The sequence below is a fragment of the Bos indicus x Bos taurus genome, chromosome 22 (assembly GCF_003369695.1).
Source record: "Bos indicus x Bos taurus breed Angus x Brahman F1 hybrid chromosome 22, Bos_hybrid_MaternalHap_v2.0, whole genome shotgun sequence".
Classification (NCBI taxonomy): Eukaryota; Metazoa; Chordata; class Mammalia; order Artiodactyla; family Bovidae; genus Bos; species Bos indicus x Bos taurus.
Genome location: NC_040097.1, coordinates 246,739 through 274,003, shown reverse-complemented (window position 1 = coordinate 274,003; position 27,265 = coordinate 246,739). Strand labels below are relative to the sequence as shown.

The 27,265-nt window shown below is 61.9% G+C and overlaps 2 protein-coding genes across 14 annotated transcripts in view; one reads left to right on the top strand and one right to left on the bottom strand.

The window, feature by feature from the left end:
* The first annotated feature begins 293 nt into the window (after nucleotides 1–293).
* Nucleotides 294–22,772, top strand: ZXDC (ZXD family zinc finger C). 2 transcript variants are annotated; one of them, XM_027523556.1, is made up of 11 exons: nucleotides 294–1,184; nucleotides 3,402–3,554; nucleotides 3,639–3,717; nucleotides 4,483–4,613; nucleotides 11,528–11,698; nucleotides 14,379–15,025; nucleotides 15,863–15,925; nucleotides 16,414–16,498; nucleotides 20,091–20,215; nucleotides 20,672–20,773; nucleotides 21,826–22,772. In XM_027523556.1, the coding sequence occupies exons 1-11, from the start codon at nucleotides 329–331 to the stop codon at nucleotides 21,910–21,912; spliced, it is 2,499 nt and encodes an 832-aa protein (XP_027379357.1). In that variant the 5' UTR covers nucleotides 294–328; the 3' UTR covers nucleotides 21,913–22,772. The 2 variants fall into 2 exon arrangements, with proteins under 2 accessions (XP_027379357.1, XP_027379358.1); XM_027523557.1 differs by lacking the exon at nucleotides 15,863–15,925.
* SLC41A3 (solute carrier family 41 member 3) overlaps nucleotides 22,188–27,265 on the bottom strand; it is a 23,219-nt gene continuing 18,141 nt past the window's right edge. For 11 of the 12 annotated variants that reach the window (XM_027523560.1, XM_027523570.1, XM_027523563.1 and 8 more), the window contains 6 exons: nucleotides 27,116–27,262; nucleotides 26,767–26,911; nucleotides 26,266–26,345; nucleotides 25,057–25,191; nucleotides 23,896–24,044; nucleotides 22,188–23,339 (listed from right to left, as the gene is read on the bottom strand). In XM_027523560.1, the coding sequence (XP_027379361.1) occupies nucleotides 23,130–23,339; nucleotides 23,896–24,044; nucleotides 25,057–25,191; nucleotides 26,266–26,345; nucleotides 26,767–26,911; nucleotides 27,116–27,262 (866 nt within the window). In that variant the 3' untranslated portion in view covers nucleotides 22,188–23,129. The remainder of the gene's footprint in view (nucleotides 23,340–23,895; nucleotides 24,045–25,056; nucleotides 25,192–26,265; nucleotides 26,346–26,766; nucleotides 26,912–27,115; nucleotides 27,263–27,265) is intronic. The other variant, XM_027523566.1, reaches the window with a different exon arrangement.

Sequence of the window (27,265 nt, the reverse complement as noted above, 5' to 3'; positions counted from 1 at the left end):
TCCGGCGAGGGAAGCGAGGGAGGCGGCGCGGCGGCCGCGGGGTCATCGCCCTAGACGCGCCGGGTTGGACGACAAGCCAGGCGGCAGGCCCGCCTTCAGCGAGTGGCCGCCGGACGGCTCCGCCCCTCCAGGCAGGCTCCGCCCCGTGTGACGTCACGCTCCCGGCGGGCCCTGGGCACCGCCCGCCGTCCGCGCATGCGCACCTGGGGCGCTCCGCCGCGCGCTTGGGCGCTGACCAGCCTGCGTCGCGCACGGCGTCGCGCTCGGCGGGTGTGCGTGCGGGGCGGTGCTTCCGGCGAGGCGGTGGCTGGACGCGCCGCGGCCCAAGATGGACGCGCCGGCGCTGCTTGCCTCCGCGGCCCCGGACGCGCTCGGGCCCCAACTCGGCGGTGTCCCCGCCCGGCCCCGCAGAGCCCCGGGCCCCGCGCGCCGCCGCTTGCTGCTGCTGAGGGAGCCCGAGGGCGGCGCGCGGGGCCCGCGCTGCGGGGAGGCCGGACCGCCGGCCGCCGGGGGCGGCGACTCTCTCGTGGTGCTGCTGGACGTGGCGCGCGGCGCGGCCGCGGCCCCGGGGCGGCGGGAGCCGGAGCCCGAGCCCCGCGCCGCCTCGAGCCCGGCCGGCCGCCCCGCGCAGGCCCCCGGCGCCGCGCCCCTCGGGGGCCCCGGGGCCGCTGGCCCCCAGGACCTGCTGGTGCGCCTGGAGCGCGGCGTCCTCGCGCTGGCCGCGCCGTCGCGGGGCCCGCCCCCCGGCCAAGAGGCCGGCAGCCCGGCCGAGGCCCGCCGCGCGCCCGCCGGCCCCGGCTACCGATGCCCCGAGCCGCAGTGCGCGCTCGCCTTCGCCAAGAAGCACCAGCTGCAGGTGCACCTGCTGACGCACGGCAGCGGCCAGGGCCGGCGGCCCTTCAAGTGCCCGCTGGACGGCTGCGGCTGGGCCTTCACCACGTCCTACAAGCTCAAGCGGCACCTGCAGTCGCACGACAAGCTGCGGCCGTTCGGCTGCCCGGTGGGCGGCTGCGGCAAGAAGTTCACCACCGTGTACAACCTCAAGGCGCACATGAAGGCGCACGAGCAGGAGAGCCTGTTCAAGTGCGAGGTGTGCGCCGAGCGCTTCCCCACGCACGCCAAGCTCAGCTCGCACCAGCGCAGCCACTTCGAGCCCGAGAGGCCCTACAAGTGCGACTTTCCCGGTGAGCGGCGCGGGCGGGGCGCGGTGTCTCCTCTCCTTCCGACCCGGGGTCGCGGCGGCTCCCGGACCCCGCTTGGCCGCGAAATAGCTCGGGGAATCTCGGAGCCGTCCCCCAGGTGTGGGTGCGTCCGATGAGCGAGACCACAAGGCGTCTTCCCACCGACGGAGCCGGAGGCAGGTCTGGTCACTGGGAAACGCTCAGTCCGGCTTGCGGGCGTGCACCCCGGGCTGCAGGAACGCTGGGCCGCCGTACAGCGGGGTGAGACATTAGGGCGCCCCAGGAGATTATCGCCCGGTGCGGCGCATCCGCTTTTTATGCCGTTAAAACTTTTGTTTCGTTTGGACTTCATTGTTGTGTGAAGTTCTGAAACTGTCTTCATCTTTAGATGGAGACTCCCGGCGAGGTGGGTCCGGTGGGTGAGTGTCCGTGGACTCTCCGCCGGGATAGGCGGCTCCAGCAGCGGAGGGCGTGTGCCTGCGAAGGAGGGGCTGGGGGGCTGGGGCCTGCTGCGGAGCCAAGGCAGGGAATGTGGGCAGGTGGGAGGCTTCTGGAGGGCCTTCCGTAAAAGCGAAGCTGGAGTGTGCGCCTGGCAATTGGTTCATGTGTTGTGGGCCGGGAGTGCGCCCTGCACAGTGTCCAGGTTACGGAAGTGTCCTGGAATGAGGGATTTTGAAAGGGCGGAAGAAATGTCAGTTGTTAGGGAATTCTCTCTGATCTTCCCCTGTGCCCTGGCCGGTCCTGTGCACCCCGTCTCCGTGGAGAGCCTGGGTGGAGGGCACTCTCTCTCTCGGTTCCACACTCGGCACCTGAGGGCGGCTTACAGACAGCTCTAGTGAAGAGCTCAGAGGGCGTCCGTCTGAGCAAAGTGCTAGCAGGATCAGGGATCCACCTGTTTTGGGCACGGGGTCACCCTGGGGATTTTGAGGTGAATGATCTGTGGGGTGTCTGTCCTGGGTGGGTGGAAGGAGGAGTGGAGCGTTCCAGACCGCAGGGGCCTGAGGGCTGACCCAGGTGGAGGCTGTGGGTCCCTGAGCGGCTCCAGCTGGGGAGGATTGAGACGCTGGGTCCCGCGGCTTCTCAGTCGGTCAGGGGAGGGTGTGTCTTGCTGAGGCAGACTCCGACTTCGCTTGTTTAGATGTGTCTACCTGACCGAGGGGCAGCCCAAAGTGAGGACTGGCCGGGGCCGCTGGGAAGGGACAGATGTGTACGTGAGGAGGGGTGGGGGCCGTTTGGGGAGATGAGCGTTTCCCTGCTCATTGTCACTGCAGAGAGGAGGGGCGACGGGCTCTGTGCCCGTGGCGGCCCCGGGAGGGCTTGAGAGGGGCCATAGCGCCCACTGCTCACAGGCATCTTGCAGCCTCGTGGGTTCTGCCTGGTGTGAGCACTGACCTTTTCTGTCGAAGGAGAGCTGGTTGTTTAGTAGCTAAGTCGCGTCCAGCTCTGCTTCTCCATGGACAGCCTACTTTTTCCACCAGGCTCCTCTGTCCATGGGATTTCCCAGGCAGGAATACTGGAGTGGGTTGCCATTTCCTTCTCCAAGGGATCTTCCTCATCCCGGGATCAAGTCTGGGTCTCCTGCACTGCAGGTGGATTCTTTATCAGGGAGCCACCAGGGAAGGAGCTGATGGCTTCTAGCTCTCCCCAGTGGAGAGCTTAGTGATGTTTGAAGTCCCGTGGGTCAGCCCGGTTGAAGATGCAGATGGGAAAAGCACAGATGAGCCCAGTGACTCGTGACAGAGCAGGAAACCCCAAGGAGACAGGCCAGAGGGAGGAGGAGCTTGCGGCAGGGGCCGGTCTGCCTCTGGGAGGGCGTGCCCAGGGATGGGGGGTGTGCCTGGTTCCGCAGGTTGGGGTACCTCAGGCGTTACTGCAGTGGCTGGCAGCCCTTTCAGGGTCAGCCTGACCAGACAGAATCTGGTTCCTTAGTATCTGCTTCATCTTGTTGGGTTTACGGGTCGTTGAGTTCCTGCCATACCTGGAGGGTCTGTCGTGCTGAGCCGGGAGCTGATGGGTGCATCGGAGGACGATCAGGTGGCCACGTGGGGCAGGTGGCCTGTGAACTGCCCCGAGCCGCCCCGACTTCGGCCTCCAGGGAGGCCCTCGAGTCGTCCTCCTCCTGCGTGCCCCGGTGCCAGCGGCGCCTGGCGGGTGACTGGGTTAGCTCTATAACGTGCCTTCTGCCCCGCCAGTGAGCAGGCTCTGTGTTTCTCTGTTCAGGCTGCGAGAAGACATTCATCACCGTGAGCGCTCTGTTTTCCCACAACCGGGCCCACTTCCGGGAACAAGAACTCTTTTCCTGCTCCTTTCCCGGATGCAGCAAACAGTATGACAAAGCCTGTCGCCTGAAAATCCACCTGAGAAGCCACACAGGTAACGAGCCCGGGCCGTCCGGCCCCCGCCCGCCATCTGTGCATTCCCGGTTGTGATCACGAGGTGTGGTTTTTCTTTCTTCAGGTGAAAGACCTTTTATCTGTGACTCTGACAGTTGTGGCTGGACCTTCACCAGCATGTCTAAGCTCTTGAGGCACAAGAGGTAACCTTTACATTTGGGTTGAATTCTTCGTCTTGAAAATGAGTGAGTTATTGGTCAGTAGCAGAAGCCTGTGGATGGGATAATCTGTGGATTTCTTTAAGTAATGAAAAACAAGTGTGGATAACTTGGAAAATTCAGAAAGTTTATAAGAAGAAACACACAGACTCCGATCACTTAAAGTTAGTTTTTTGTGTGTACTTGTTTTTAAGTTTAGTTAGTGCGCGTAACGTTCAGCTTGATTTTTAGAAAGGTAAGGCTATGGACTAAGCCTCCCTCATGCCGTCGTCACTTCCGTGCTGTGGCGGCCCCTTGAGGGCTGGGCTCCTGCAGGTGGCCCTTGGCCTTTGTCCCGCATCCGGCCTCCAGCAGCTCTGACGCTGAAGCGCTTGTCCTCCTGTTGTGTGTGGGGACCCAGAGAGCTGGGAGGCGTTCTGTCCTTGCACAGCTGGGGCTGAGGGCATCTACGCGGAGAAAGACCGTGTGCACGTCAGGCGAGGTCCCCTGCCGCAGGGACAGCCTGTGTGGTAGTGGGTGGCTGAATGGGGGAGGCGGCTGCTCCTTCCTGCGTGGAAGCTGAGTCTGACTGTGGTCGGCTCCATCAGGAAGGAGGGCTTCTGCCCATGAGGACTAGGGACCAAATCCAGGCTCTTCTGAGATGTGCCGTTTTCCCCTGTGATGCGGAGAGCTCGTGGGTGGGTGCATCTTGCAGAGCTGTGCCCGCGGCGGTGACGCGCGTGGTCACCCTCGCTGCCGTCTGTCCCGCAGGAAGCATGACGATGACCGCCGCTTCCCCTGCCCCGTCGAGGGCTGTGGCAAGTCGTTCACCCGGGCCGAGCACCTGAAGGGCCACAGCGTCACCCACCTGGGCACCAAACCCTTCGCCTGTCCTGTGGAAGGTGGGTGTGAGCAGCCCCACGGCCGCCTGGCGCTGCGGGTGGAAGAGTCTGAGGTGCCAAGTAGGCCGGGGCGTGGGTTGGCTCGGCTGGTCTTAGCCGGGGGCGTGCGTCTTGGGAGCAGAGTGCTAGCAAGCAGGTGCAGAGTCGGACCGCTGGACCTGGGGCCTGGGCCTGGGGCTGTGGCTCTGCCGAGTCCCCGCTGGCCGCATCCCTGCTGGCTTGACGCTCGTGAGGATTTGGCGTCATACTGTGGGGAAAGTGCTGTTCAAAGGAGACGCTGCAGACCCACCTGAAGCTGAGCGTTCCCTGGAATGTGGCGAAGGTATCCCGGTGGTCTAACCAGACACAGACGTGCGTCTCTGCAGGGCTCCAGTCGGGGGGCGGGCCACAGGCGCACAGCCAGCGTGTGGGGTGCTGGGGACGTGACGGCAGTCACCCAGACTGTGCTGGGATGGGCCGGGGAGGGTTGGAGACAGAAGTGCCGGTGGTGGGCTGAAGACGGCCTGGGCCTGGCGGGGCTTCTCCCGGTGCAAGTGTGTGCGGCCCCCTGGGAAGGTGGGTGGGAGTTGGGTGCGCAGAGAAGTTTGTCACCAGAGGGTCGTTGCTGCCTTTCCCTTGGGCGGGGTAGCTTGGTAGGAGCGTGAGGACTGTGGGAATGTCTTTGTGAAGAGGTGACGCGCATCTTGGTAGACCGCTACACTCGGGAAGAGGTGGTCGTTGACACACGTGGACACGTGCGCGTGCTGCTGGGCATCAAGGAAACCCGGGCGAAAGTGAGATCCTTTGGGCTGGCCAAAAGTTTCCTTCAGCTTTTAAGTAAAAATAAAAGACACGTTTCTCACGTTCACCAAGAACCCTATTGAGTTCCTCACCATCTTGTTCAGCTACCCTGTGCATTTCTCAGCTGGCATCATAATTCCATCTTCCCCAGACTTTTTTCCCCGCACGTAGCATTCTTTATTTCAAGGTCTCGTAGCCCAGTAAGAACACGGTTGCTGGCATTTACAGCGTTTGGGGAAGCCCTGTATTCTCCTCCAGCCATACTCTCTGGTTTATTTGCAACAAGAACGTCAAAACAAATGCAGCTGGACAATTCTTTCCATTTTGTTTAGAAACTGGAGCAACCCGTTTTCCCACATTCTACAGTAGCCTCATTCCATCCAAACACCAAACAGAAGAGTTCTCAGCGCGTCTTCATTCAGGTTCTGCACGCGCTCAGTCTTCCACTGGGTCCGAGGGGCGGTGGGTCATTGGAAAGCCGCTCGTGTCAGCAACTCTCGTGAATCAGAATTCCGTTCTCGCGGTGTGGTCCCATCAGCGGGCCAGCATTTCCTTGTGCCCCCTGTTCTTTCTTCTTTAACTTTCCATTTTATCTTGGAGACCACCTCATTGGTCCTTAGCAGCGTTGTGAGGGTTTCGGGTATATGATGAAGGGTCCGGCCGTGCACACACGCGCGCGTCCCTTCTCCCCCAGCCCCCAGGCGGCCCCGTGACCCTGAGCGGAGCCCCGTGTGCTGTGCAGAGGGGCCTGGTTGCTCACGTGTGTGAAGCACGCAGCGTGTGTGCAGGGCACTCCTCGCCCCGCTCTGCCCTGCCCCGGCACGCATAAGCTCGTTCTCCAAGCCTGTGAGCCCCGTGTGCTGTGCAGTGGGGCCTGGTTGCTCACGTGTGTGAAGCACGCAGCGTGTGTGCAGGGCGCTCCACGCCCCGCTCTGCCCTGCCCCGGCACGCATAAGCTCGTTCTCCAAGCCTGGGAGTCTGTTCCTGGTCTGTGAGTGAGCGAGTTTGTACCAGGACTTTCTCAGACCCCACATATGAGGGGTCATGTGGTATTTCTCCTTCCCTTCCTTCACTCGGCAGGAGACTCTGGGTTCTCCACGCTGCTGCACGCTGCTGCACGTGGCGTCGCTTCATCGTGTTGAGTGGCCGCGTAGTAGCCCACGATGGGCACGTCCCACGTCTCCTTCATCCACTCCTCTGTCGATGGACAGCTCACCTCCGCGTCCTGGCTCTTGCAGACAGTGCTGCGGTGAACACTGCGGTGCGCGTACCCTTTTGGATCGTGTTTTCTCCGGATACGTGCCCCTGAGGGGCTGCACGGCCGTGTGCTGGCTGTGTGTCTAGTCGTTTAAGGGCCTCCACACTAGGAGAGCGGCCGCACCGTTTACATCCCGCCAGCAGTGCAGCAGGTTCCGTTCCCCCACGTCCTCACCTGCATTTACTGTTTGTGGATTTGATTGGCTGTGTGTGCCTGTGTGGGGCCTCTGTTGCCGTGCGGGCTTTTCCCTAGTGCGGCGAGCAGGGCTGCCCACCGCTGCGGGGGGCGGCGGCTTCGCTTGCTGTGGCGCGTGGCCTTCAGCGGCTGCAGCTCCTGGGTGCTGGAGCACAGGCTCTGTAGTCGTGGCACGTGTGCGGCCTTAGTCGCTCTAAGACGGGAGGGATCTTCCCAGGCCAGCGACTGACGTCGCCTCTCCTGCACTGACAGGAGGCTTCCTCACCACTGAGCCGTCAGGGAAGCCCTGTGTGTGGATTTTGTGACGATGGCCCTTCTGAGTGGTGTGAAGTGGTCCCTCACTGTGGTTTTGATTTGCATTTCTCTGATAATTGGCGATATTGAGCATCTTTTCATGTGCCTCTTGGCCATCTGTATGTCGTCTTTGGAGACATGTCCACTTAGGTCTTCTCCCCGTTTTCTGGTTGGGTTCTCTGTTTTGATGATGCTGAGCCTCGAGAGCTGTTTATAAATTTTGGAGACTGATCCCGTGTCAGTTACATTATTTGAAAATATTTTCTCCCTTTCTGTGGGTTGTCTTTTTGTTTTACGGTTTCCTCTGTTACGCAGGAACTTTTGAGTTTAATTAGGTCCCTTTTTTTTAAATTTTTGTTTTTATTTCCATTATTCTGAGAGATGGATTGAAAAAGATACTGTCGCAATCCATCTCAGAGGATGTTCTCTGTTTTCCTCTGCTGCTGCTGCTGCTCAGTCGCTTCAGTCGTGTCCGACTCTGTGCGACCCCATAGACGGCAGCCCACCAGGCTCCCCTGTCCCTGGGATTCTCCAGGCAAGAACACTGGAGTGGGTTGCCATTTCCTTCTCCAGTGCATGAAAGTGAAAAGTGAAAGGGAAGTCACTCAGTCACGTCCGACCCTTAGCGACCCCATGGACTGCAGCCTACCAGGCTCCTCTGCCCATGGGATTTTACAGGCAAAAGTACTGGAGTGGGGTGCTGTTTTCCTCTAGGAGTTGTATAGTGTCTGGTCTCACATTTAGGTCTTTAATCCATGTGGAGCTTATCTTTGTGCATGGTGTTAAAGAATGATCTGATTTCTTTTTTTTTTTTTTTTAGCATGTAGCTGTCCAGTTTTCCCAGCACCATTTGTTGAAGAGACTGTCTTTGCAGCATTGTGTGGTCTTGTCTCCTCTGTTGCTGATTAATTGCCTGTTTAGTGTGTGGGTTTATTTCTGGGCTCTCTGTCCTGTTCGTTGATCCGTAGCCCGGACCGTCCTGCTTTGACGCCTGTAGCTCTGCAGTGTGATCCGAATGAAGTCAAGGAGCTTGAGTTCTCCAGCTCTGTCTTTCTTTCTCGAGATTGTTTTGATGATTCAGGGTCTTTTGTGTCTTCGTACAAATTAAAAAATTTTTTTTGTTATAGTCCTGTGAAAACTGTTGGTGGTGGTTTGATAGGGACTGCACTGAATCTGTGGATTGCTTTGGGCAGTGTTTTGTCACTTTGACAGTATTGATTCTTCTGCTCCGTGGATGTGGTATATCTGTTTGTATCTTACAGGTTTTGGAATATGCATCTTTCGTCTCTTCAGGTAGGTTTGTTCCTGCATAGTTTGTTTTTTCTAGTAGGCTAAATGAACTGTTGCTTGAGTCTCCCTTTCTGGTCTCTCGATGTCAGTCTGTGGCAGTGTAGCGGTCGCTGTGCGTGACTTTTCTAAGCTGCAGCTTCGCCAGATCCCCAGGCGAGCTCAGGCGGCCTTCTGCTGGCATCTGTAGGACCTTCTGTGTGCAGTGTCGTGTCCTCTGCAAACCGCGACAGTTTGCATTCTTCTTTTCCAGGTTTGAATTCCCTTTGCTGCTTTTTCTCCTGATGACCCTGGCTCGTACTTGCAAAACCGTGGTGCGTAAAGGTGGCAGGGGTGAACGTCCTTGTCTCGCTCTGACCTTAGAGGGGACGCTCTCAGCCTCCACACCGAGTGTGGTGTTGCTGCGTCGAGTAAAGTGATGGTGTGTTGAACATCCTTGTCTCGCTCTGACCTTAGAGGGGACGCTCTCAGCCTCCACACCGAGTGTGGTGTTGCTGTGTCGAGTGAAGTGATGGTGTGTTGTACATCCTTGTCTCGCTCTGGTCTTAGAGCAAATGCTCTCAGCCTCCACACCGAGTGTGGTGTTGGTGTGTCGAGTGAAGTGATGGTGTGTTGTACATGGCCTTTATTATGTTGAGACATGTTCCTTCTGTGCCCACCTTCTGAAGTGTTTCTCATAAATGGATGTTGAGCTTGTCAGAAGCTCTTTCTGCATCATTGAGATAAGCGTGGTTTTACTCTCCCACTTGCGGTGTGGTGTGTCACACTGGTTGACGTGTGGGTCCTGAAATCCTTGCGTCACCGGGAAGGATCCCACTATCGTAGTGTGTGACCCTTTTAATGTGTTGTTGGATTCCAGTTGCTCATTTTTTATCTTTTTGAGCAAAGAGCTCTTCCAGATGCCTTCTATAGTCTTCCAGGGAATTGAAATGTCTTCCACTGAGAGAGTTTTGTGCAGATCAGGTAAATGGACCTCTGAAGGTGTGGTGTCTGGTCAGCAGGGACGGTGAGTCAGGACTTCCCGGCCGAGCTGTGACAGTTTTTGTCTGGTCATTGAAGAAGCACACGGTCTTGGTTGTCCTGAGGGAAGAGCGTGTGTTTGCTGCTGCCGACTCCACACGCTTTCTCCTCGGGTGCTGCTTTCAGTGGGCCTTGTTGGGAGCAGTGCTCGTTGGAGTGAATCGTCTGGTTTTCTGGAAGAAGCCCGTAACGGAGGACTCCCTTCCAGTCCCACCACGGTCACAACACTGCCTTCTAGGATGAAGACCAGCCTTGGGTGGCGGGTGGCGGCTCGTATCGCTGGCCCCACGAGCTCCTCCTCGCCACTTTCTCGTACAGCACACACTTGTCATCGCCTGTCACAGTGTGCTTTGTAAGTGGAAAGTTTTCATTACGTTTCAGTAGAGAATCCATGTAGAATATGGTCAGAAAGGTTTGTGTGTTTGAGTGAAGCCCAGCCTTCGGAGCGGTGACGGTGGCCGCGGCGGCGCCGACGCCTTGCGCGCGGGCGGGTGTGCTGAGTGTGCTGCTGCCCCCACGTGCTGCGCCGCTGGCTGTCCTCAGTGTTTGAGTTCGCTTGCTTCAACTTCAGCCGATCTTCCCAACCGTGGGGCGCTGTCCGGCCAGGAGTCTCCGCGTTTGGTCGTCACTGCACCGTCTCTACACGCTGCGCAAAGCTCCTTTTGTGTCTCAGTTGCATTTCTATTTTTCTTGAAATGACAAAGCACCATATGCTGGAGTTGTTACTTTTTCCCTTCCATGTTCAGTGTTAGAGTGGCTACACGAAAATTCATGTCTTGGTGCCTTTTTTGTTTGTTTTCATGCGCACCGATTTGACAGCTGTCACCATACAATCTAACAAAACTGTTTGGATGAAGTCAACAGACAACGAAGCGCTACTATAGCCATCTTAGGGAGAAGGTCAAACAAACCCTTTGGCCACCCGACATCTTGTTTTCTGTTGAATTCGTAAGTTTCTACAGCCGGAAGCTGCCTTCTGGCAGGAGCCGGGAGGATGTCCCTGCTGTGGTCAGGCCAGTCCTCAGGAGAGCGGTGTGACCGAAAGTGTGCTCAGCACCCCTGCCGTGTGGCCAGCCTCTGTGAGGGTCCTGGCTGGCGGGTGGGAACCCAGCACGCTCTCCCTGGGACCCCTGGCCGGAGGCCAGAGGGGTCTCTTCTATCTGTTGTGTTTCCCAAGTGCCCTGTCCTGGGTCTGACCTCAGGAAACCGGTTTGAAGTTTTGTTTGCAAATGACCTCAGTTCAGAACTCTTCTCAGAGGCCGCCGACCCTGGCTCCTGCGGCTGTGTCCTCGCTCCAGAGCCTCTTTCCCTGCAAGAACCCCTCCTGCCTCGAGCTGTCCTTCCTGACCCAGGACCCCCGTCCCATCCCTGCTTTATGGACAGACAGCACACGCGGGGCCATCAGGTCCCTCCCACCCCACTGCAGACCCTCGGCCTCAGGCCTTTATGGCTCTGACAGGCCTGCCCCTCATCACCTGGAATGTGACGTCTCTCCTGACACCTGTTCCTGCCCCGCAGGCGGATGCCGCCCTCGGGCCCAGAGTGCTGGGCACCCCAGCCCTGTCCACCTTGGTGGGCTGCCGTCTGCCTCAGCGAGGGCAGCCGGCCGCCTACCGCCATGCCGACCTCCGGTGCTGGGGCCTGGGCCGTGGCGGCTGGGCGATGGCCTCTGTGGGTTGCTGGTTCCCTGTGTCCCAGCACTGTCTGTGCTGTGAGACCCTGGTGGGCATGGGCCGCCAGCCAGGCAGGCCCAGCTCCAGGCCCCTCCTCCTGGTTCCCGGCCGTCTGCCTGACCCACCTGGCAGTGGCTTCTCAGTGGTGACACGGGAGGAGGTTGCTTCTGGCGTCAGTGGGGACGATCTGTAGCCTGGATGTCTCAGGGTCGTGGGTTTTCCTCCAGTAGCAGCGTAGCAGAGGTGGTCGGTGTGGCTCGGCGGTGGAAGGCGGGAGATGTTGGCGTGGCCCTGAGGCTGGGGGGGCAGCTGCGTGTCACACCCAGGGTGCGTGTGGCCATCGGGACGTCTGGGCACTGCCCGGGATGGGGGCCCTGGTGCCTCACGCAGCTGTCCTCTCTCCCCAGGGTGCTGCGCCAGGTTCTCGGCGCGGAGCAGCCTCTACATCCACGCCAAGAAGCACCTGCAGGACGTGGCTGCCCCGAAGAGCAGGTGTCCGGTGTCCAGCTGCGACCGGCTCTTCGCCTCCAAGCACAGCATGAAGGCCCATGTGCTCAGGCAGCACCGCCGGCCCCCAGGTGGGCCCCTGGCAGCCGCGGGCTCCCCCCACCTGGCCTGGGCAGTGAGGCCCCTGAAGCGGGCCTTGACCTCGCCCTGTGTGCCGAGCTGCCCCTCCAGCCCCTCCTGTCCGGCCCTGCCCGGGACAGCCATGGGGACAGAACAGACCGTTCCTGGATGAGCACGGGGGCAGAGTGCAAACCGTGGCGGGTCCCACGGTGACTCTGCACATGGCCCTGGCCGTCCTGTCTCCTGGGCGCTGAGCAGCCTGGCTTTCTGACCGTGAGCCCAGGCCCCCAGGTGTGGCATGCAGAGGCTGGGTACCGACAGCGGCCTCTCCCCGCAGCCATCCCGCCGCCTGCTCCCCGGAGCCTGGTGGGTGTGGTGCTCCTGCAGCGCCTCAAGGGTGAAGTCCTGGCTGCAGGCACCCAAGCAGCTGCTGCTGGACTCTGCTCAGGGCTGCCTGCCCGACTTGGGCATAGCCCCCACCCCGCTCTGTGATCCTGGGAGGGGAACTGGAACGCAGGGCATGTGTCAGGAATGGGTCTGGGAGTGTCCACATCTGTGACGTGACGTGGTCTCGTGTGAGGCCTGGACGTCCGGGTCTGTTACGTGACGTGGTCTCGTTCGGGCGTGGACGTCCCAGGTCTGTGAGGTGACGTGGTCTCGTGTTGGGTAGGTGAGGGAGTCTGTTGTGAGCGGGCAGGGATTCACAGCTTGACGTGACTGTAGGTGCTGGGGAGTGTATGTCTGTCGTGGAGGAACCCAGCCTGGCCCTGGAGGGGTTGGGTCCCCTCACGGTGGTCCTGAGCGGGGTCGCACCGCATGGAGGTGAGGCAGGGCGGTGCTGGTGTGGAGGGAGCTGGTTGCCTTCGTGTGGTCGGGGTTAGTGCTTTTGTACGGGTTGTGAGTGTCTGGCTCTTGCACGTGGTAGATCTCCAGTAAGCTTTTATAGAATTAACAAAATGCTAAATAGGAAATTTATGAGCAAGTTGGTGTTTCTTGATGTTCGCCTGGATTCAGTTCAGTTCAGTCGCTCAGTCGTGTCCGACTCTTTACGACCCCATGGACTGCAGCACGCCAGGCCTCCCTGTCCATCGCCAACTCCCAGAGTCCACCCAAACTCAAGTTCATTGAGTCAGTGATGCTATCCAACCATCTCATCCTCTGTCGTCCCCTTCTCCTCCTGCCTTCAATCTTTCCCAGCGGCAGGGTCTTTTCTAATGAGTCAGGTCTTCGCATCAGGTGGCCAAAGTATTGGAGTTTCAGCTTCAACATCAGACCTTCCAATGAACACCCAGGACTGATCTCCTTTAGGATGGACTGGTTGGATCTCCTTGCAGTCCAAGGGTCTCTCAAGGGTCTTCTCCAACACCACAGTTCAAAAGCATCAATTCTTCGGTGCTCAGCTTTCTTTATAGTCTAGCTCTCACATCCATACGTGACCACTGGAAAAACCATATTATCGTTCTTGATTTTTTCATAGGGAGCTGAATCAGCAAGGTTGTCTAGGAAACTGGAAAGTTTTGAGAAAGAGACCTGTTTCTGTTTTTACTATCTTCAGAGAGGCCCTGCCGTCTCTCTAGAATGTTCCCTGGTGCTGGGTGATCGTCAAGGCCCCGATGGGCCGGCCCAGCGTCTGAGCTCCGTAGCAGCACAGCCGCGGGCAGAGGCTCTCTGCGTGGCTGTCCTCGTTGGCTTGGGGACGGCGTCTGGCAGCTTTCCTCCCTGGGTCCCCAGTGGAGCCTCGTCGCTGCTCTGCCGCGGCGTCCACAGGGCGGTGTGAGCTTGGGGCTCGCTCCGGGTTGGGGGTGCTGGCGCTGCAAGAGAGGCCTGTCACAGTCCCACTGGCTCCTCTGCAGGATTCTCGTGCTCCTGCCTCCCTGGTGGCTTGGCACCTGGCGAGCGCTCACCAGGATTTGGAATGGTGGGTGTTCTTGTGTCTGAACTCCAGCATGAGCGTTCAGTGACATCGTTTGATGTCGGCATCGTCCCTTCTCCTGAGGGTGACCTCGTGGCTGGCACTCCTTCACCGAGGAGCAGTTACTCGAGTGCTGGGCACAGGTGCCGCTGTCGTCACGGGAGGCTGCTTGGGGGCCGGGCCTGTGCCTGCTGTAGGGCGGGGGTGTCCGGGAACAGGGCGGCTCTCCAAGCCTGTTGGGAGCCGCTCTCTCCAGGGGGCTGGGGCCTGGGCTCAGTGCACGGAGCCTACCGTGTGTCTCTGCAGGCCGGCCGGCCAGCTGGTCCCCGCCGTCCTCCCCGTCCTCCCCCTTGAGCTCAGGAGAGGCAGAGACCAGGCTGAGAGGTGGCCTGATGCGGCTGAACTTAGAAGGGTCCCCGAGCTGCGGGGTCAGCGCGGCCTGAGGTCGGTGGTTCGTGCTCTGTGAGGGGCTTGGTCTCCACGGGGCCATGCGAGTGAAGGGTGTGAAGCCTGAAAGACTCAGGGTGAAACCTTCTCTTACTGTTACTTGGGGAGCGTCAGTGGCTGGGGGAAGACCCAGGGGCTCCAGGCTCTGAACCCCTACGCGGGGCACCCGCGTGTCCCCCACGGCTCCTTCCTGCGGAGTGTGGCACCTTCGGGGGTTGGCAGGGGCTGCGGGGGGGCATCCGTGTCCCCTCAGTGTGTCCTGTCCACATCTTAAGTGCAGACAGCCCTCCCGTCTCTGGTCACCACGGTCACCAGTGTTCCTTCCTTTTCAGACTTCTTCCCTCCGCTGGGGGCTCCGAGCTCGCTGACGCCCGGCGGTGACCCTGACAGCCCCGGGCAGGGCGAGTTCAGCCACGTGGACCTTGCGGTCCTCTTCTCCGACCCGCCGGCCGACGGCAGTGCCGCCCCCGGGGCCCCCGATGCGGCGCTGGGTGCTGGGATCCTGACCGTCGACGTGACTCCTGCGGGCGCCTCTCTTGGAGGGGACCTCCCTGCTGGTCAGGCTTCCTTTGGGCCGATGGACCCGCTGGTCTTGGTGGCCCGCGGCGACGTCCCGCCTGGCCCAGACAGCCCCCTTGTCCTTGGCACGGCAGCCGTAGGTTTCCAGCAGGGCAGCCTCACCGCGGACGACGTGGCAGCCATGGGCACAGGGGCCCTGGGCTGTCTGGTGGCCGTGCCCGTGAAGAACTTGGATCAGGACCCCCAGGCTCTGACCCCGAGTGGCCCCCGGGAAGCCAGCAGCACTCTGGAGCCGCTGGTGCCCATCAAGGTGGAGCCAGACTCGCCCCCCCGTGCCCAGCCCGGCTGGCAGCAGGAGCCGGGTGAAGGGGCGTCGCGGCCTGCAGAGTCCAGCCCCACAGAGCAGTGCAGTCCTCGGAGAGACACCGGGCTCGCGGCAGGGACCGGCGGCTTCTACCTGGTACGAAGCGCCCTGGGGTCACTGGCTCCTAGCTCGGCTCCTACCCCGCCGTGCAGTGTCCTGGATTGACCGTCTACTGCAGACTCTTCCTAGGGGCCTGCGAGAGCATGGAGCCCCGGCTACAAGTCTGGAAACCTGAATTCCTGTCTCAAATCTGGAACGGACTAGTGTTTATGACCTTGAGCAAATCACTTAACTTGTCTGAGCCTTCAGTTCTCAGTTATTTCTGAAATGAGGGGCTTCGACACGATTTCTAAGGTCTTTTCGAGTGCTGTGGTTTTGGTGATAATGTGTCTTTTCCTGAGAAAAGCTGGGATGTTCATGAGGTTGAAATGTCCTGGCGTTTGAGCGTATCACATAATGGCAGGTCCTCAGACGGACTCCTGACTGAGAGGAATTGCGACATCGATGGTGTCTAAAGATTTATGGACGTGAAGAGCAGGAAAAATTACCAGTTAGAATGGACGAGAGGAGAGTGGTCTGGGAGCTCTGTCTCTGGAGGGTCATGACGCTTCTCCACTTGCGAGGCCTGACGCTGGCGTGCTGTCACGGCACTCACGTCAGTTACGAGTTCACTGTAACTCGGAGTGACTTAAGCAGAGTCTCGGGACGGTCTGTTTCCTCAGCCTCGGGTGGGAGCAGTCAAGTAGGTTTCTCTGTGGTGCAGGTTAAATTCGATAGTGATGTTTATGTTCAAAAAGTTAAATCTTACTTGGCCACGATTTAACGAAGAGCTAATCTGTGGAGTCACCGTCCACCGTGAGGGACGCAGAGATGGCCAAGGCCCAGGGCCAGCGGCGCGTGAGGCTGACCCGACCCTGTCCGTTCTCTCGCTAGCTGTGTGACTGGGGTCGGCCCGGCGTCTGGGAGCCCGGAAGGCGCACGGAGAGGGGCCCGCAGGTAGGCCCGAGCCCCCCGGGGATGAGGGTCGGCCATGTCCTCACAGGGCTCCCAGCCCCGCGCCCGCAGACCGGGTCCCTCACGGCGCTCGCAGCCCCGTGCCCACAGACCGGGCGCTCGTGGAAGTCCCGCCGTCCCTGGTGCACCGGCCGCTTCGCCGGCTGAGGCCCCGCGCAGCCGCGGCCCCGGGCGGGTGGAGGGCTGTGCTGAGGCCGTGGGGCGGTGGTCAGGTCCTGGTCACCAGGACTCGGGCTCTGTTTCAGGCAGCAGAGGGGTCTTCAGCTCACGACAGGCTGGTTTCCCTGTGAGGTGTTTCATATGTTTTAGACTCCGGAGCAATAAGTGTTGCTTCTCTGGATGAGAGTCCCGTCGCAGCTGTGACCCGGCGCCCGACGTGGTGCTCGGTCTCTGACCATGAAACGCACCCTGTGCCCAGTTGCCGCCTGCTGTTTGGGTCCTGACTGATGACGCCTTTTTTTTGGATTCAGGAAGGTGGAGGCTCAGCGAGAACTGATTCCCAGTCCGTCCACCGAGCCAAGGAGAAGAGGCAGAGAGGCTCCGGGAGCCGCGCGGGTGAGGCTGCGTGTGCCGGGCCGGGGCGGCATGGGGACCCCGGGCGGGGCGCTTCCGGTTTTAAGACGTCAGCGCTTTGTGGAGTTTCTAAAACACGCCGAGTGGACTGCACGGTCCACACTGGTTTGTGAACTCGTCCGTCTGTCCGGGGCGGCTGCTCTTGGTGCCTTGTGAGGCTGATGCCGGCTTCCTCAAAAAGCACCACGTAAAGTATTTAACTACAGCTTATTTCAAAAGTATCGAGAGGAGTGTAGGGTCCGCGTACAGTCGTCCGTCTGTGTCTCCTTTGAATGACGATGACGTGCTCTTTCCTGTCGGCTTTCTTCACGGAAACACTGCCCCGTGGTGCCTGCGGGTGGTTGGTGTTCACGGGGGACGAGGCTCCCGGTGCTCGAGCCCCGGGGTGGCGGGGGCACAGACGGGGTGGGCCCGAGGAGACGGAGCTGCCGGGGTGGCGTCTGTAGAGCGGTTTTCTTTCTTTGTTGTTTTTGTTAATACTTTAGCGTCATCTTTTTAGAAGTCAGGACACTTAGAAACACACCAGACGGGGTCATCACTTGGTTAGACGTTACCAGCTTGCTTTTCTTTCAAGTTGGCGTCTAGCACGTGTCCAGTTTTCAGTCGTAAGCGCCGTGAACGTCTGTGCTTCTGTTTGCTCGTGTCGCCCGGGGAGGCTTTGTGTCTCGGGCCTCCCACATGCGGCACCCCTCCCTCGCCCTGGTCCCTCCCCCCGTGTGTGCGTGCGCGTGCACGCACCTGCTGCAGAGTTGGGGCAGTGTGTCCATGGGCCGGTGGGCCTGTCCGCGTGCAGGTCCCTGTACCATATGTCTCCAGTCATCCAACTGGAGGCTGTGCCCTGGCGAGTTGGGCCTGGGGGCTCCATCCGGCCCCCGAGGCCTGGGCTGTGGGCCTGCCACTTCCTCAGGGCTGCAGAAGACGCTGACGTCCCCCCCACTCACTTTCGGCTAGAAGACTTGTGCTCGCTCAGGAAGGTGAGCAGAGGTGTCCCCGCATCTACCCGTGTGAGGACAAGCAGCCTGCTGGCCTGCCTGCGCCTCCAGGGGTGGGCGGGCATGTCTACCTGCTCGGTGATCCAAGCACTGTACTGGCTTTCCAGACAGAGCCTGCCAAGTGTCCAGGCTTCCCATATGAGGCGGGGGGAGCATCTCCTTGAGTGTGAAGGCTCCCACCCCTACCCCCACCCCCAGCTCAAGGCCCGAGACAGCCAGCAGGAGGAGGAGCGTAAGTACGTGCCCACTGTCCCTTTTCCAGAGCCCTGGGCCAGCCGTGCGTTTCCCCGGAGCTCTGATTTTGGTGGAACTGCAGGCATGTAGAAACGCTTCCCTGTGCTTTGTCCCCGGTCATGGTGCCTGACACGTCACCTCGCCTCCCCCATGTGGACCCGTCCTGGGATCACGCATGTCTACACGGCTCGGAAAGGGCCGGGCCGTGGTCCACTGATGGGTCGGATGTTCTCTGCCTGGGAGAGGGGCCCCCGGGTGAGAAGGGAGAAGGGGGCCCCCGGGTGAGAGAGGAGAAGGGGCCCCAGGTGAGAGAGGGAAGAGGGTCGCCCCAGGTGGGAGAGGGAAAGGGGGCCCCCGGGTGAGAGAGGAGAAGGGGGCCCCCGGGTGAGAGAGGAGAAGGGGCCCCAGGTGAGAGAGGGAAGAGGGTCGCCCCGGGTGAGAGAGGAGAAGGGGGCCCAGCTGAGCGCCCTCCGTTCCAGTGGCGGTGGCTCCTCTGGTGGTGACTGTGGGACGCAGGCCCTCGTGCAGGCTGAAGGCGCACTGAAAGGAGGGTTTGTGTGACTTCGCTCAGTTAAGTGTGTGCTGACCTGGCGGGCGAGCTGACCGGGCTTGAGCTTGTGAACACACAGAGACGTGCTAGTCGCTCACTAACACTGGCCTGGTGCTGAGCCCTGTGGACCCGTCCGTCACCAGGTGTGAAACAGGCACTCGGTCACGACATCTAGAAGAACCGAGGGGGTTTATCTCTGATGCGTGCGCGGGTTTTCCCTTTGTTCTCCCATTTAAGCAGCACGTGCGCACACAGTTGTGCGTGAAGGCGGAGCTTGGATCCCAGCTGGGGTCTCAGGTAGCACGGCTCGGCTCGCGCCGTGTCATCAGTGTCAAGGAGAGGGGGCTCAGGCTCACTGCATCTTTATGATGTGACTTGGTGATGAGTAGGAGACACACATCGTGTAAACCTTGCCTACTTTAAAAAAGTTGGCCGTGCTGGGTCTTAGCTGTGGTGCACACGGGCTTCGCTGGGTCACACGGGGTCTTAGCTGGGTCACATGGGATTCGCTGGGTCACACAGGGTCTTAGCTGGGTCACACGGGGTCTTAGCTCTGCACACAGGCTTCGCTGCTCCACGGTGTATGGGATCTTAGTCCCCCGACCAAGCATTGAATCCCCACCCCCTGTACTGGAAGGCAGATTCTTAACAACCAGAGACATCCCCACATCTTGTCTGCTTTTAAAAGTAACTTCAAAAGATGCACTGTTTGGGGCCTGCCTCCATTCATCCCACAGTGGTCTCGTGACGGGCTTCCTTGATAGGCCTGGAAGTGCAAGTTGGCATGCAGGCGGCCCGTTTGGACGTGAAGTGGAGTTAGACCCCCATCAGCTTGTGTCTGACTGTACCACGTGGGCTTCGTCCAACGCCGCGAGCTGAATCTGCAGCTGCAGAGTGGGGTTGAAGGTATATTTAAAGCACGTGAGCTTTTTGTTAAAAAATGGTCTCGACGAGTCTCCAAGCGCACGCAGACACGAGCTGCCTGGGAGCGCGCCGGCAGTGCCCCCCTCGCCGCGCCAGCGGGCTTCCCCTTTGGCGTTTCGTAGTTGCCGTTTCACGCGTCTTCTCGATGTGTCTGCACTGCTGATAACTGCAGTGCCCCTCAGCTTCAGATGAAGAACGTTCACTCCTAGAAAGTGTGCTTAAATAAACTTTAAAAATAAGTGGAATTCCCATTTATGGACACGTTTGTAGCAGGACGTGTTTTGGGGTGCTGGAAGACCTGCAGGCGTGCCAGGGGCTCCCGGAAACTCCAGCGGAGGCCAGAACGTGCACCCAGAGGCCGCACGAGGCCGGGGCGGGGCGTCTGCAGTGAGCCCGCAGGCGCGGCCACGCCCGTGGGTAGGCTTGTCTTCTCTGCCCGTGTCCACCAGTTGCCCGGGCTCCTCGCCCTGGCACTCCCGGACCTGAGCGTGTCTGCCTGCCCCACCGTCCAGGGTCAGGGAGAGTGGGCAGTGGAGCCAGGTGGGGCTGTGTTCCCGTCAGAGAAACCCTTTCTGGGTTAGGAAATGCTTTCTGGTCAATGTTTTTTAAGTGTATTGTTATAGAACCAAGACAGTGATGGTTTTTGTGAAGGAAGTTGTACTGAAAGAGCTGCTTAGCAGCTGTGAGGGTTGGGGGGTGGGGGAGCGGGAGGCAGCTTCCGTCCGTCCTCCTCCCGAGAGCTCTGTGCTCCACGTGTCAGGGACCCCGCGCACCCCTGGCTGGCAGGTGTGCAGGGTGAGGCAGGGTCCGCCCCGGAGGGCGGGGGCCCGAGCGCATGTGCGTGGAGGACACAGGAGGTCGTGCTCTGTTTCAGGAGCCACTGGGGAGTCTTCACCAAGCCCGGGGGACGGTGACGTCTGTGCCGGCCTGGGAGCCTGGCTGTGGGGCAGCCTCGCCGTGCCCGGCGCCCTGCCGTGTGTCCAGGTGCAGCTGCTGCAGGTGAGAGCTTGCGCCACACAGACACAGAGAGATGGACACACAGACACACACCCAGAGACACGCACACACAGACACAGACAGCACCCCACACGCCCCTCCTGTCGCGCCCCGGTGTCCACACTCCCTGGTCAGGATCTGGGCTCCCGCATCTGGCGGGACGCGGGCACCTTCAGCCTTGCCTTCTGGGGCTGGCAGGGGATGGGGAGGGGAGAGGCGTCCACTCCGAGGACGCGCAGCTCTGACACCCGGCACGTCTTCGCTAAGCGCCTGTGTCCGCGGCTGTGGGCCTCGGGGCTAAGCAGGGCTGTGGGAGCACGGAGGGCAGGCAGCTGACCCCCGGCCCCCGTCAGCGTGGGCCTCGGGCCTCCCTGGAAGATGGGCTGGGCTGGCGCTGCCGCATCTGGGGGGTGGCTTCCTGGGGCCAGGGTCCCTGACATGGTGCTTTTGCTTCCGCAGGACGAACCCTCAGGGGATGGGGTCTTGCCTCTGGCACTCAGCCCGCAGCCTCCTGCCTTCCAGCCCCTGCTTGCTGTTGACCTGCCCGTCTGTGTTCTCCAGGTTCGGTGCCCCTGTTCTCTGGGTTGGTCGAGCCCCACGCAGCTTCGGTCCCAGGCTCGTCCCTGAGGTGGGCTCACCCCGGGTTTCCTGGCCAAGTGGCCAGGGTGTTTTCCGGAGAAGGGGGTGAGGGTTTGAGCAGTAAAGGCTGAGCCTGCAGCTCAGGCTCACACGTCTTGGTGGGTGAGGTGGGGTTTCACGTATTCAAGTTCACGTGTTCAGGCCTGTGAGAGTTGGGCTGGCCAGGTTTCAGCCTCTGCAGAGATGGGCCCAGACAGGTTAAATGGTTGCTGGAGTCAGGGCTTAAGCTGCGTGTGGGCGGCAGTGGGTAATTCAGATTTGGATAGGTGAGGGTGATCTCTGCACTTTATCAGATTTGAAACACATATGTAAAAGTCAGACACGTGGTTTGACTTTTACATATGTGTAAACCAAAAACGTAACTTTGGTTTTCTTATGTTCAACTTGGGCTGTGGTGTTAGAAGTGGACGTTGGATGGAGCTTGGAGGCCCCTGGTCGCAGCGTCCAGAAGGCCTCACGGCATCCCTCCTCCCACGGGGCGGCCCTCGTCCTGGGCTCCTTCTTAGGGTGGCGGGGGGTGGGCGGTGGGCGGTGACTGGTGTCCCTGGTGGCCTGGAGCCCGGTGCCAGGGCGGCTCCCTGGAGGCGGCGGCCGGGGCCCGTCCCCGTGGGGCCGGCCGGGGCAGGGTGCCCCCTCTGAGGAGAATGGAGCCCGTCCACGCGGGGCTGGCTGGGGCAGGGAGTCCCCCTCTGAGGAGAATGGAGCCCCTCCACGCGGGGCTGGCCGGGGCGGGGAGTCCCCTCTCTGAGGAGAATGGAGCCCGTCCACGCGGGGCCGGCCAGGGCGGGGTCCCCCCTCTGAGGAGAATGGAGCCCATCCACGCGGGGCTGGCCGGGGCGGGGAGTCCCCCTCTGAGGACACCGTGGTGGGGATGGAGCTGAGCTCTCCTGTTTTGTTGGTGTAGAAGCCTCTCCTTGAAGTGACACGGGCTTAAACTGGGGGAGGGCAAGCTCACTGCTGTGCTTGCTTTGCAGGAGGTGCTGCCCGCGGGCGGAGGTGCCGCAGTGCCCGAGGACTTGCCGTGCTCGGGAGGCGCGGCTGGTCTGCGCGCCTGGCCGTGACCCGCCCCGCTGGGCCGGGGGCGCCGCTGGGCGGCCAGGCCCATTCTTCAGCGACTCCGGGGCAGTGTTGAGTGTTTCTGCTCCACTCTGTCAGGGATGCTTGGGGCTGGGCCTCCCACCCCGACTGCGAGAGCAGGTGCTGGTCTCACTGCTCCGCCGAGTGCGGCCCCTGAGGACGCGAGGGGCCCCCAGCCGACAGGCCAAGGACACAGGCGGCCCCCCCAGGCCCCGCTGCAGCCCCCACACCGGCCGAGTGTCGAGTTAAACTCACAGAGTGAGCTTTCTTAGTTTTTATTTTGGTGTCGGTACCTCGTGGAAGCCGACAGCGGTTTGCAAGGCTGTCCTCCGAGCACTGGGGCGCATGCCGGGCCCTGGCCCTGGCCCGGGGCCGCTCAGGTGTGCACGCGGGCGTGTGCTGGCTCTCAGTGCGCGGCCCGCCCTGCGAGAGGACGCGAGCTGTGACCATGCGCGAGTTACTGCCCGCTGGGGGCCTGGGCGCGGGCCCCGGAGCTGGTCCCTGTGCCTCTGCAGGTGGTGTCGTTTAGACGTTGGTGGTTCTCACTCTGCTTTCTGTTTGTCTCCTGAGGCGGGGGCCTCGGCCTGTGGGAATGAGCCCGCTTTCCACAGTGACCCCCGGTGTCCTGTGGGGGCTGCATCCTCACTGTAGGTGGATCGCGGCCGCCTCACCAGCACCTCGGCTCCCCGCTTGTCCAGAGTGCCCTGGACACGTAGCCTCCGGGCCAGGGCTGGACCTTTGTCCCCGACGTGCTCAGGACCGGCTTCCGTTTCCCAGGCACTGAGGTCCCTGCTGCTGTTGGGCCCAGCTCCTCGTGCGACTGAATAAAAGTTTTTGTAGCCGAGCCAGAAGCCGGGCGTTCTTTCTCTCGACTGCAGCTCTCGCGTCCTCTCCTCGCCGTGGTGTGGGGCCGATTCCCTCCCCTTGGGGTGGGCCTGGGGTCTGGTCTCACCTTTACCCTCCTCTGGGGGTTTAAATCTAAGCACAGGTTTCTGCTGATGACCAGAGATGCTGGGAGCAGAAAGGGGATCAGGCCCATCCCTGGAAGAGCGGGGAGGACGGCCTTGCAGGCTGAGGGTCCTGCCCCCCGCGCGCCCCGCCCCCTGCACGTGTGTGCAGGACAGAGGCCGCCCCAGCCCCGGGGTCCGGCCAGAGGAGCTGCATCAGGTCTGTGGGCGCGAGGGAGGGGGCTCCTGGGCCCCTAGGAGGGTCCAGGTGCTGGGTCCAGGGGGCTGCTCGGCCACATCCCAGTCCGCAGCAGCCCGTGGGCGAGGAAGCAAAGTGCCAGCAGGCCGGTGCCCAGCAGGTCGCCGAGCCCTGTGAGGTACGGGATGCAGTGGTCATCTGGGTCCAGGGCCCGCCGCCACGCCAGCCGGACCGCCACGTCAGCCAGGTGCAGCAGGACGGTCACCTGCGGGGGGACAGGCAGGGTGACGGCTGTGCGGGAGGGGCCGCGGGCCTCTGGGTGGGCGTGGCGCCCCGGGCCCCATGCCAGCCCTGGCTCCCCTTGGCCCAAGGTGCGTCTCCGCCTGGAGCCTCAGGCTAGCTCTACCTCTCAGGCTCGCCGGGAGCCTGTGTGGAGGCGCCCTACGCGCGGTCAGGCCTCAGGCCCTGAAGCCGCTTGTCCAGGCCGTCCTGCCCTGGCACCACTCTGGACGGCCTCCCGGGCTCCCTGCCTGCCCTTTGGGGTCAAAACCGTGCCGGCACACCCTCATGGGGCTGCCCCCAGGGCCTGGGCAAGTGGGCTGCCAGCAGAAGCCCACACGCACCTGTAGGAGCCCCTGGCCTGCCCCGCCCATCGCGGGACCCACCCTCTGCCGCTGTGCTGACCCTGCTGGGGAGGAGCGAGCAGTGCCTCTGGACACGGCCCCTGGGCCGGACCAGCTGACCGAGCCTCCGGGAGGCGGGGGCTACGTCCCGCTTGTCCAGGGACCCCTCCCAGGGTGGGGCACGGCGCCCATCCTTACCTGGACCAGGCCCGCCAGCAGGTACAGGAGCACAAAGGTCCTCTCGCTCGGGACCGACTGGCTCTCCAGCAGGGAGACGATGGAGAAGAAGGCCAGGTGGCCGGGCACCACGAGCACCAGCAGGACGCGGGCCGACGTGGCGTTGATTTCTGCGGGAGGCAGGGCCGTGGCTGAGTGGTGGCTGCAGAGGCCCGGGCGGGAGCCTGCAGCGCAGTGGCCACGCGCACTTCCCGCCGCACGTGTCACGGAGCTGCTGTGTGTCCTCCCCACGGGTGCGGCCAGCACTCCTGGGAGCCGGCGTTGGAGCAAGAACAAGCAGGATTGAGCCACAGCAGCAAGCAGGCCGACCAGGAGGCGGCGCGACCCGCTGTGAGGGGGAGGTGGACGTGGCGGCTTCCGGAGGCCACCGTGCGGACGCACTGGGACCAGGGCTGGGGCCCCCTCAGCAGCTGTGCGCGCGGCTCTGAGGCTGCGAGAGACACGCTTTCCTGCCAAGACTGCAGGCTGTAGAGCCAGCCCGTAATGTGAGGGTCGTGTCGGGCAGAAAGGGGCCTCAGTGAGGGCCAGGCTCCATCTGCACTGAGTTAACACGGCGTCTCATCAGCTGGGTGGGGAGGGCAGCACAGTTGCGCAGACGCAACCGTGAAACACCCTGGAGAGGCTGCGCCAGACCTCTCCACAGCGACAAACCGTATGAGGCCTTATGTATAAGCCTTATTTAACCGTATGATTGTTAAAAAGGATCTTTAAAACAAAAAAAAAAACTTACAAAGGGAAAAGATAGGTGTTACTATCGGCAGATGGCGTAAAAACTCAGGAAAATGCGCTGAAAACTAAGAGCTACACACATTTCCCCCCAAAGCTCTGTGCTGTGCCCTGACCCCCAGGAGTGGAGTCACAGGTGACGAGGTTACGGGGTGACCCCCCAAGGGCAACCCCCACCCCGGGGAGTGCTGGTCCCTGCAGAGGTGTTGGGAGCACGTCTGCGCACGGGTGGCCGGTCAGACAGGGCAGGGCCGACGGCCCACCTAGGGGCCTGGACAGCATGCCTGGGGCGCAGGGGCCTCCCCTGCGCTGGGGGTCGGGCCTGGTGACACAGACTCCAGTGATGCCATCCTTGAAAGAGATGACCACGTGGTCCCTGGAAGGCCCCGGACGCACCTGAGCTGCAGAACGTGGAGCAGGGGCTGGGCCAGCACTTCTTCATCCAGAGAGGCAGCACCCCGGGCGTGCCCCACAGGTGCAGGTGCGTGGAGATCCGGCTGGTCTGAATGGCCACCAGGTTGCCCCCAACACCTGCAAGGCAGCCCGGTTTCCCCTCTTGACGTCTGTCTCGGAGCTTGTCCCTTAAGTTCAGCTTCTCCAGGAAGCCGATCCAGCACTTGATTTCCTCTCTTTGCCTCACACCTGACCACACGCCTCGTCTGGCTGCAGACTAGGCGGCCGGGACCTTGCGAGGGAGGCATCCAGGCAGCAGCAGGGTCCCCTTGACAGGGCGCCTCTGAGCGAAGGGGGCATGACCAGCAGCCTCGGGGTTCAGTGGCTGATGGCCAGGTGCAGGGGTGGGGATGGAGGGAGGGAGGGGTGGTCTCAGGGAGCTGCTGGAGGAAGGACCCAGACCACGGGCAAGTCTGAGGTAACATCAGGGCCAGAAGGAGAGGAGACGGGGCGGGGCGGGGCAGGGTGCATGCTGCTGAACTGAGTTTGAGGGGCTCCTGGCATTGCCGGAAGCTGAGCGTGCGGGGCCAGAGGCCACTGGGCTCCTGCGGGCGCAGGTCAGGGTTGGCCCCCAGCCATGGTCCCTCCCCTATTCTGTCGCACCAGCCCTGGAGGACCCCTCCCCGGGCCTCCCAGGGTGGAGGCCCACTGCCTGGGCTGCTCCAGAGGACTCCGAGGACGGCCGGGGCAAAGGCGCCTGCAGATGGAGCCCATGTGCACTGGCTGCGCCCTTCACTGCTCCCCACTGCCCAGCTGTCTCCCGGTGGGGCCTGGTGCTTGGCCCCCTGCAGATGCTGAGCGGGACTTGGGGGCCTCCAGGATGTGAGCCGGTACATCGCAGCCTCACTGCGCAAGGAGAAGACAGGAACCTGGGCTTTTAATTGTAAATGTCTGAAAATGTTTCAGTGCCATCAGTGAATCTAAAAGGGAAGCCAGGTGGGGCCACAGATGCCAGCAGGTGGGTCTGGGTGATGGCCAGCAGGCATGGACTCAGCCCTGGCCCTGGTGCTCCGAGGGCAGCAGTGCCCCAGGGGAGCCCCTGAGGACCGCAGCCTGGCCTCCCAGCTGTGTTCAGGGCCGAACCCAAAGCTCCGTGGTCACTGTTCTCCCAGCCCCTGGCCGCCAAGCCCCAGTGATGGCCACAGTACCTACCACACATGATGGGAGCAAAGACTGCCATGCCTCTGAACTGCGGCTGGGACAGGGTCTTGTTCAAGATGAGCCCCCCGAGGCTGCGGGCAGACGGCAGACGGTGAGCGGCACGGGCGCCCCCCACCCTCAGCACACAGGCCGCCCCGTCATCCCCAACCCCGCCTCTCCCGCACCCTCTGAACCCCCGTGTGCATTTCCACCTGCGTCCCGAGTCCCGCCTGTCCAGGACGCCCAAGGAAGACATCACCCCCTAAGAACACCCCGGACCCACCCCAGGCCCCCGAGCAGGCCTGGATGTGCTGACTCCCCAGAGACGCTGCCAGGGCCTGGCCTGCGACCTCCGCTCCCCTCCCCGCGAATCAGCCAGGAACGCACGTCAGAGAGGAGCGGGGCGCCCGGGGCGCGGACCCCTCCGCCCTGAGGGGCCCACCAGCGGCCATGCAAGGGGACGGCGCCCACAGAGCCGCGGTCTTGGGGCAACGGACAGAGAGGAAGGCGCACCTGCTGACGAGCATCGCCAGGACGATGGGGAACCAGCCGAACTTGAGAATCCTCACGACGGGCGGGTTCTGCTTGGCGATGAGGACGCAGGCGGGGGTGAGCGCCGCGAAGCCGACGCAGACCAGCGGCGTCAGGTACTGGCTGTCTGCGGGGGAGCGGGGCGGAGCTGGGGTGGGCGCCGCCCCGGCCCGCGGGCGGCTCGCGGCTCTGCCCCCACCTCCCCGGAGCCTGGGGGCTGCAGCCTGCACTCTGCCCCCACTCCTGACCGCGGCCAGCGCTGACCTCGGCACTTCGGGTGCCTGCTCCCACCACCCACTCAGCCGGCCGGGACTTCAGGCCTCGGGCGCACCTCTGTGTCTGTAGAAGAAGCTGCTGACCACAGCCAGCAGGGAGAGTGTGATGAGGTCGCCCAGGCTGGCCGCGATGGGCGTGGCGATGTTGTCCGGGTTGACCCCCAACTTCCGCGCGCCGACCACGATGCAGACCATCAGCGTCCCTG